The sequence below is a fragment of the Eurytemora carolleeae genome, unplaced genomic scaffold (genome assembly GCF_000591075.1).
Source record: "Eurytemora carolleeae unplaced genomic scaffold, Eaff_2.0 scaffold1272, whole genome shotgun sequence".
In the NCBI taxonomy this organism is placed as follows: domain Eukaryota; kingdom Metazoa; phylum Arthropoda; class Copepoda; order Calanoida; family Temoridae; genus Eurytemora; species Eurytemora carolleeae.
The window spans coordinates 64,787-74,088 of record NW_019397179.1 but is presented as its reverse complement, the minus strand read 5'-3'; the positions used below and the strand labels follow the sequence as shown (position 1 = coordinate 74,088).

The following is a 9,302-nucleotide window of genomic DNA, read 5'->3' as shown; positions in this document are numbered from 1 at the left end:
GTTGACAATTTTAATAAGGTTTTGTTTGTTTTGTGCATTGGATCTGGATCTGCAAAATTATGTAGATTCCCAAATTTGGTTTTAAATAACAAGCAAAAACTGTAAGAAAAACTTTTTGCTCTCAAACCCCAAATCTGAACTGCTAAAAAAAGCAATCATTAAAAAATTCCTTAATGAAGTTTTAGAAACATTGAAATAAAGAAACAAAAGAAAATAATTTAATAGATCTTTTTTGTTAAAATATTAGTAAATCTTACAGAATTGACCATGACCTGGATCCAGATCCAGATTTGGATTTTGATCCGCTCAAATAAAATTAATCCTATGCACTGCATGGTTTGATACCTATTTCCAGCCAAACTGAAACCTTTACCAAGACAAAACCTATTTGAAAATATTTTTATTGCCTGCCCCTTTTGCTAAACCAGAGGTGACATGATTAATCAGTTAATTTGTGTAATAATGTAATTCTCCCTAGCAAACCTGAAAAACAAGTTCCAAGAGATAGTGGAACTAGGTCCAACTAAACATCATCCTAACCCTGAAATGGAATGTAATATGGTAATCTGTGCTGGCAGGAGGGTTTCTTACTTCTTATTTATGAATATGGTGCATTTTCAAATGTTCATTCTCTTAATCTCAGCCAGGAATCGAGGATGTCCTCAGATATCTTATGTGAACTCATGGAGAATTCAGCAAGAGTAGACCCCAAGGAGGGGGGAGGAGAGGCAAGCCGTACCCATATAGCTTCCATCCCACAATTTACTCACAAACATTGACTTGCGGCAACGCGGTCACCAGCAGCACTTCCTTAGCCACACCCATAAATCTTCCGGCAAAATGTCTTTACCTTTGAATGCTAAATAGAGAGGAATACACCTTTAATTTCAGATTTTAAAGACGTCAGGTCATGGAATCTATTATTTTTGTTATTATAAGTAAACATTCTCGCTCACTGGGGCAATAGTTGTAACATTTTTGTTAAAAACTGTGATTTATTGCAACATCAGCGCTATACAGGCGCGACTTGCCTTCCTGCCGTCAACCCAACCGACCTACCAAAGAAGACGAAGAATATTGAGGTCAGAAATAACTAAGAAGAAACCGCAGACCTCGACATAGTTAAATTTCCATAGACACTCTGAAGATGAAGGAATTGCCTAAGCCAGAAATGAACCCCTTGTATGTCCCATGGACTGGCCTCCTTTTGAAGTATGGTAAAAGATACTGACTTAATTAGTGTCAGTAACATATTTATCAATAATGTTACCTGGATTTTCCTTTTGTGTCTTGACGTTTGGGTTTGTGCAGTGATGCTGGTTTGGAGACTGGTGCAGATTTAGGAACTGGTGCAGGTTTAGAGACTGGTGTAGGTTTAGGGACTGGTGCAGGTTTAGGGACTGGTGCAGGTTTAGAGACTGGTGTAGGTTTAGGGACTGGTGCAGGTTTAGAGACTGGTGCAGGTTTAGGGACTGGTGCAGGTTTAGGGACTAGTGCAGGTTTAGAGACTGATGCAGATTTGTCAGAAATGCTTGTATAAATAGGGGGGTTGTATGTATGACCATACCCATAACTGTGTTGATATCCATATCCATATCCATATCCATATCCATATCCACATCCATATCCATATCCATATCTATATCCAAATCCACTGTTGTAATTGCTGTAACATAGGAAAATATTCTGTAAATATATTAAAAACAAAAAAAAAAATTAGAGATAAAAAAGTTAAACCATTTTAAAACTAGATAAGCTCATTGTTTCTCCTCCCAGAAAAACATACAAACATTTTCATCAGCCAAAGTAAAGACATTATAAGATAAGTGCGATACAAGATCAGCAAAGATTAATTACAATTTACTTTGTCTTCAACCTTAATTATAATTTTGAAAAGGAGGACATATTGGTACCTGGGTTGAACTCCATATGCTAAACTTGGATTTAATACTGAAGCTCGACTGTTGCTGTTATTGTTGCTACTAATAAGGAAAATATTCTGTCAATATAAAAAAAAATCAGCCAGGGAATAAAAATTGATGACAAATTTAAACAGTTTTAAATGAATAAGATTGTTCTTTCCCAGATATATCTAAATTTCATTAATCATCAGCCAAAGTAAAGATGAGACCAATGCAAGATTAGTAATTCAGCAAATATAAAATTACAAAAAAAATTATAAATCCAATAGATAAGAATATTGTCAAACAGAAGTTAAAAAACTTTTCTTTAAATCTGCAATAATAATTTTCGTATATTTATTTTGGATGTTAAAAGCTTGAGCTGCTAAATATTAATTTCCTACCTGGAATTGAATTGTACTTTTTTCTTTTTAGTTTTACTCTTACATGGAGTCTTCACCTGCATATCCTGAACATAAATAAAATTAGGTTCTAGTAATTAAAAACGTAAAATTATCACGTTCAGAAGTTTAAATTAAGTGATAAACCCAGTATTAACCAAAGCTAACCATCATTATCAACCATTATTAACAGTGCTTAGGTTCCATTTAAATTTGATGCGGATCCGGATCCTGGATTCACACTGGAAAAAAATGGATCCGGATCCTTATCCAGGTCATTTCTTTAAGATTTACTGAACTTTTTTAAACAAAAAAATAATTTTCCAATTTTTTAAATATTTTTTTCGCTTATTTTTATCCTTTTTAAAACTTGATAATCCAATTAAAATGAAGAAATTATTATAATCTCGTTTTTTTTATAAAAGTTCAGATTTTGGTTTTAGGAGTAAAATAATTTTTTATGCAGTGTTTGGTTGATATTTTACCCCTTGGATCCGGATACTAAGCATTATTAATGACCTAATAGTTAAAAATCTTTAAAAGCATAATACAATTATAGAAAAAAATATGATAAAGAATGATTTGAAGAAAATAAAACTATCTAGCTAAAGGTTCTTAACAAGATGGTAAAAGGAAATATCATGAAAAATTAATCTTAGGAACCCCTGGGCCTCTCAGCTTTTGTACATCATTCCTTCCACTTGAAGGTATGTGAACCTGAGATATATGTACTTACCACCATATAAGCAGTTTCATTGGTCCGAACCATGTGGGCAAACCAATCTCCAAACTCAAAAGTCAACCTAATTAACACAATAAATTTCATGTTTGTTTACATTATAGATTTTGCTACTTAAAACATTTAATTATTTTGTCTGAATGAGTTAACAAATATGAGGAGGTCTCCAAATCCAATCCATATTTCTAACACTGAAGTGCAACTAAGTTATAGGATTTGTAAAAGTCATGCTTTGGAAATAATGTTAAGCAAACAAATCAATTTTCAAGTGTTTATGAACAACCACAAAACGTTTCTTGCTTTTGAAAATAAGAAAACTATATCACTCTTTAAACACTTTGGATTCTCAAAGTTGTTATATTTTTTTTTAATTAAAACCAACCTAACCTACCTTATTTTCATTACTTTGCTTTAAACTTAATTCAAAAGTTGTAAGAAAAGTACGAGTTTATGTAAACCTTGCTTGTTAGGTTAGAGAGAATTCAGCTCTTTTAAGAAATAACCTGCAAGTATCTGGTATGCTTCTAAGAAATGTTTCGAGGGAGGAAAACCCAAGATTCTAAACAAACACAGCGTCAAAAACCAAAATATCTATCTGAGCATGTCTTGTTAATAAGTATTGAATAAATTAACAGATTAGTTTGTGGTTTTATAGAAAGATCTTCACGGCAAAACTCCAAATGTTTCCCAACTATTTTAGGGACAAAATTGTACTACTGAAAATGGCTGACTTACTTTTAAAGACAAATTTCACAATAAAAAAATAAAATTAATCCTTTTGAATAAAATGCAAGAGAAAATGTTCTCTAAATAAATATGTTTAATGTCATCTAATGTTTCTAAAATTTTTACTTTTGATTTAATTGATTAATTTTTTAAAATTCTAATATTTAAACTCACAAAGTATTCTTTAAAAAGTTTGATGCAAAATAGAGTTTGGAATAATTATCCGCTTTTGATTGTAAGAAATATATATACCTTAAATTGAAAAGTTTCATCCAGCATTTGCTCATATTCAGCCATAAAACTGCTTAATCTGAAATCATGAATTAAGAGCTATTGCTTAGCCTTTATTTGGAAAACAGATCTGGATCCAGAGCAGATCTAGAACCAGCTCATAAATCTTTCACCAAGTTAGACTAATTTTCTTAAATACAGAAAGATTCTGGAAACTCTGTTATACTATATTTAAAAATGTCCATGCTGCAACTGATCTGATCTATGATTAGGAAAATAAAAAAAAGGATGTTGATTTCTCCCACTTGGATTAAGATATAGTAAATTATACTTATAAAGTTTAGTACCTGACACCAGCTTTTCCATTTGACACTAATAAACACCTGAAACAAGTGTTTCATACAACTAACTTTAGCTTTTGCCCAAAATATTCATCCTAGTTTTATATTATGATTATATTGAAATTAAGTGTTCAAGATTACCAAAACTCCACACAAAAGTTCCAACCACTGTGCAGAAGTTGAGATTTTTTTGTTTTTATTTAATCATTTAGGTGAAATGAATTCAATATTCTATGAATACCTGATGTTAGATTTTATTTGAGCAAGCTCTCCCATTTTGACTTAATCAGTCTGAAAAGCTGTTATTTACAAATATAATTACAGTGACATGGTATTTAATGTTTCCAAAGAGTACTATTAACCCTATTTAATACAATGCATTTTTTGGCTTATTATTCTTACGCATTATGCTACCCCCATTTATATAAGCTCAAATTATCCTATTCAATTTCATCTAATTCCCTATCCATTCATCATTTAACTTTTGGCTAATCCCATGTCCCTTTTTTTCAGACAAGAAAATTTACTTCCTTGGCTTTGTTTAATGTCCCTCTGATGCTGAGTTCAAAATGAATTGCAACATTATTGCTTCCTGAGGGTAATTCAATATTTAAATCAATTCCCATTCTTAATACATCTCCAACCATTGTGGCCACATTAAGATCTCCCACAAAACACATTTATACCCATCATTTCCTTATATTCGTAATTCTTTTCCCAACTTTGCATAAATCATGTCATTTTATGTCTTAAAATCAATGTATATTGGGGATTCAGAGGCCATGTAAAGACTCGTTTTTTTTCTGTTTTAAAATATTACCCAAGCCCTTTAATTATTAATTGATTCCTTGTCCTCCTTTCATGATGACCACTTAATTGATTAAACTTTTTTAGACAGCAATATCATTTATTCCTCCTATTTACTATAAATTGAATTTCCAGTCTTTGCATTAACCCTAGCTTTTGTAAAACCATTCACTGTTGAATTTAAACATTAAAAATATTTATCATACTGGGCTAAATCTTTTCTTTCAATCCTTTACTAAGATTTAAGACCTAGCCCTTTTCTCTGAGTCACAGCAGAATATTGCCACTCCAGTATGTGATAATTGCTAAATGCAGACCATTGAATCCATTCCAAGAGAAAGATCTAGAAAGACAACTTAAAGAGTGGACAACAGGTGATGTATTAAGCCTAGTGTAAGCCATTGGGTGTCAGCGCTAGTGCCCTGCAAGAAGAAAGGGACTGACAAGCTGAGATGGGTTGTCGAGTACAGTCAGATCAAGCAGCTGACACAGAAAGATATGTTACCCATGCCAAGTATAGAGGCAAATTTTCATAAGTAATCAGGAGCTAGCATCTTCAGTTGGTTGGAAAACGCTGGAGCATTTCATAGTCTCTCTATCCACCCTGCATCAAGAGACTATACAACCTTTACTACTCCCTTTGGAACCTATCCCCACAAATACATGGCCTTTGGCCTCACCAGCAGCCTGAGTGTGTACTACAGATTGGTACAACAAGCATTAAGCAGATTGCTTCCGAACTTTGACATCACCTGTCTTGATGACATTCTCATCTACTCCAACAACATCATAGAACACTTTTGTTTGGAGATGGTCCTGAAAGTACATGCTCAATGTGGGATAAAGCTCAGTTTGGCTAAGTGTAGGATTCTGCAGTATACAGTGACCTACTTGGGACACCTTGACAGCAAAGACGGAGTAGAGATGGTAAAAGAGTACGTGGAGTAAATCAAGTACTGGCCTATACCTACCACAGGCAAAGAAATGATTTCCTTCCTTGGTTTCACCTCATATTACAGAGGGTTTATCCAACAGTATGCTGACACAGTGGCACCTCTGATTTACTATAGATAAAGCTGACAGCAGAAGAGAAGGAGAAAATACAAGAGATAAAAGAACTGTTCCTGACCCAACCAATCTGTGCTTATCCTGACTATAACTCGGAGAAACCATTCATTCTGGACACAGACTTTTCCAGGATTGCTGCAGGAAGAGTATTAGCTCAAGTCCAAGGGGAACAAGAACGCTTTATTGCATGTTTTTTAAAGTCCCTGGACACAACCCAGCAGAAATACCCTGCACATAAAGGAGAATTATTAGCGGTCATATTAGGACTCAGGAAATTTGAACATAAATAGAATGTACAACCTATACTTGAATACTGTATGCAATTTTATTTAGGGGAAGTATGTTAGAAATGAGAAAGTAGGCCAGCCAAAATTGAATCCCGCACTGAAGGATTTCTCTCAACTGAAGATGAGTCTGAAAATGAAGTGTGTATCTATTTTTATCAACAGTATCCAGAATTTTTTCTTTTTCTACAAAATTAGTTAGTTCGGTTGACTCATGTTTAATCAATATTTAAATAAATAGGTATAAATATAGATTGCAAGTTCCCAAATATCAAGAAGATGATGAAAGCGTTTAGGAAGGTTAGTTTTATAAACTCTTAAAAATATTTAACAATTTATTTAACTTCAAATCAAATAAAACAAATTTTTATATTTTTATGTTATTAATTCTAAATCTTCTTTAGGACAATCTCATACCACTCACCATTAAGAAATACCGGCAGATACAATTGATAAAATATACAAACTTATTTATCATGTGGATATGGTGCTAAGTAATAGGGAGAACAAGGTTGTGGCTGAGCATTGTTTGAAATCAATCCAGATTATCACAACAAACTCCATCATATAGCCCAGTGGGTGCACAGGTTAATGAAAATTCTATTTTTAAGAATGAAAACATCTATTATAATTTAATACATAGAATTAAATTCTAAATATTTTTAGCTCATTGATATTTGATTTGTCATTTGATATGTGTCATGGTGTGGAGAACATCGACAAGTTGAAGGTTGAACACTTTGTGAAAAAGGATGATGAAAATAGACAAATATCCAACTGGAAAAAGGAAATTCAATAATCCATTTAAATCCTAATTGATAGAAAACCTTTTTAATTAAAAGAGAAAACAAACAAATCTTCCCATTTTTTAAATTAAAAAGTTGAATTATTGATATTAAGGTATCGTTCAAAAAAGATAAAAATCACAAAGTTGGACAGGGAGAGATGGACAATTCAGGGTTCATTCCGTATATCCAGATCAATGAATACTTTAATCATGGTGCTCTCTATGAAAGATATCTCTCATATCTTCCTTCTCCAGAGTCTGGAACAGCATTCCTGTTTAATCAGCCAAAGGTTCTGTCTAAAACCTTTAACTGCATGGATCCAGATTCCAAAGTTTTCTATTAAGCTAAGAAGAAGGTTGGAATTATTACTGTAAGAAACATGCTTCTGGAGTTATGTACAGCAGTAGGAGCAGAACGACAAACCAACCATCTAAACTTATTTTTATAACAAGAAAGTTAGTACTTTCAATGCAAAAGAAAAACAGTTTTTTTTCTATTGTGAAAACACAAAGCGCTTCTTTCTATAATTTTCAGTCTGAATAATTATATTTGTTTTGGTGAGATGGACAGCTAGTCACGCTCTTCGAAGAGCTGGTGTTGCCACTGAGCAAATTATGAAACTGACAGGTCATAAAATATTGAGAGTCCGCTAAAATCTTATGATCACACCCTGGATGCTGGAGATAAGATTAATATGGCTTTAACTATAGGCTATGCAGCTCAGCTAGGTCAGGGAAATATGAGCAAAGGTGAAGGACTGATGATTAAAATTTTAACCATTGTCGTTGCTATTAAGATTGAAATTCAATTTCAAGAAATTTTATTGAGATAAATTTTTTTTGAATATTGATTAAAACATCATAAAATCATAGTTTATGCAAATCTGCCTCTTCAGAAGTCCAATAGACTCTTGGAAATCAAATATTTTGTTCCTGGTGCTAAAAATGAGGACGTTGTTTCTAACTTTGACATTGAAGATATAGTAGTTTAAAACTCTTATACAAGTGTAGAGTTTTTATCCAGTGAAGATGAAGTTCTCGTCCAGGTTTCACAGCAATATGATAAAGAAATGGCAGTCAAAAAGAGAAAAGTTCCTGAACCTTTAAAATCTCTCTCTCCTGTATTCTCATCCAGGGAAGATGAATTGTTGATAGAGGAGTCACAGAAACTTGTAGAACTAGCAGCCAAGAAAAGAAACCATCAGCAATCCACAAAATCCTCAGCTACTGGAATTGTCCCGGGTTACGACCATGTTTATAGTTTGGCACGAAATTGTGGGTTAAGCAATTTATACAACTCAGGTTTTTACCTGGCACTGAGCATGGAATTTAATCATTGTTTAACACCTCTTCCAGCAGTGTTGCCTACAGTAACCTCATTTCTAACAATGTGTTCAGCCCTCTCATTCCTGGCAAGTTGAATAATCATGCTTATTACAGCATTTTTGCTACAGTGAGGGATATTGACAATCAAAATCCATACTTTTTGGATAATAACCCATTGCTCCTCTACCAGAACTCTGTGGAAGCTCCATTATTCCAGCAGAATCGATTCTTGATTCGGAACAGTCGAAAAGAGTAAGTTTAACTATCACTAGTTCAGTTCCATCCAAGCAGAAAAAATCAGTTACAGAAGATCTCAAAGTGGAAGTTACATTTTCCAAGTCTGCAGATTACACTGAAAATCAACCATCTAAATCAACTGATGTCCCAGGCAAGACCAAACAACAAAGTCTACCAAGTAAAATTCATTCTGAAGAAAAATCTAAATCTGCTGAAAAGGAAGAGTTGACTTGGTCATTAATGGGAGGAAAGTCAGGAAAGAATTCAAGAACAGGTAATTTATGAAGACAGTCAACTGTTCTGTTAATCCCTTGTTCTTACAATCAAAGGAGAAATTCAAAATGTATGAATTATTCAGTCCTGGTTTAAATTAAGACAACAGAGCAAAGTTGATTGGAGTAAGCCTGCTGCAGTTGAAGACCCAAAGCCTTCTAAAAAGAAGAAAGAAAAATGG

At 33.3% G+C, this 9,302-nt stretch overlaps 1 protein-coding gene across 1 annotated transcript; it reads right to left on the bottom strand.

Moving 5' to 3' along the window:
• Positions 1–1,266: 1,266 nt before the first annotated feature.
• LOC111712547 (GATA type zinc finger protein asd-4) lies at positions 1,267–4,615 on the bottom strand. Its single transcript, XM_023487192.1, has 8 exons — positions 4,581–4,615; positions 4,346–4,381; positions 4,020–4,077; positions 3,545–3,600; positions 3,039–3,105; positions 2,306–2,370; positions 1,914–1,982; positions 1,267–1,531 (listed from the first exon to the last, which is right to left on the bottom strand). Exons 1-8 carry the CDS (start codon positions 4,613–4,615, stop codon positions 1,267–1,269), a joined length of 651 nt encoding a protein of 216 aa, XP_023342960.1.
• Positions 4,616–9,302: the final 4,687 nt, after the last annotated feature.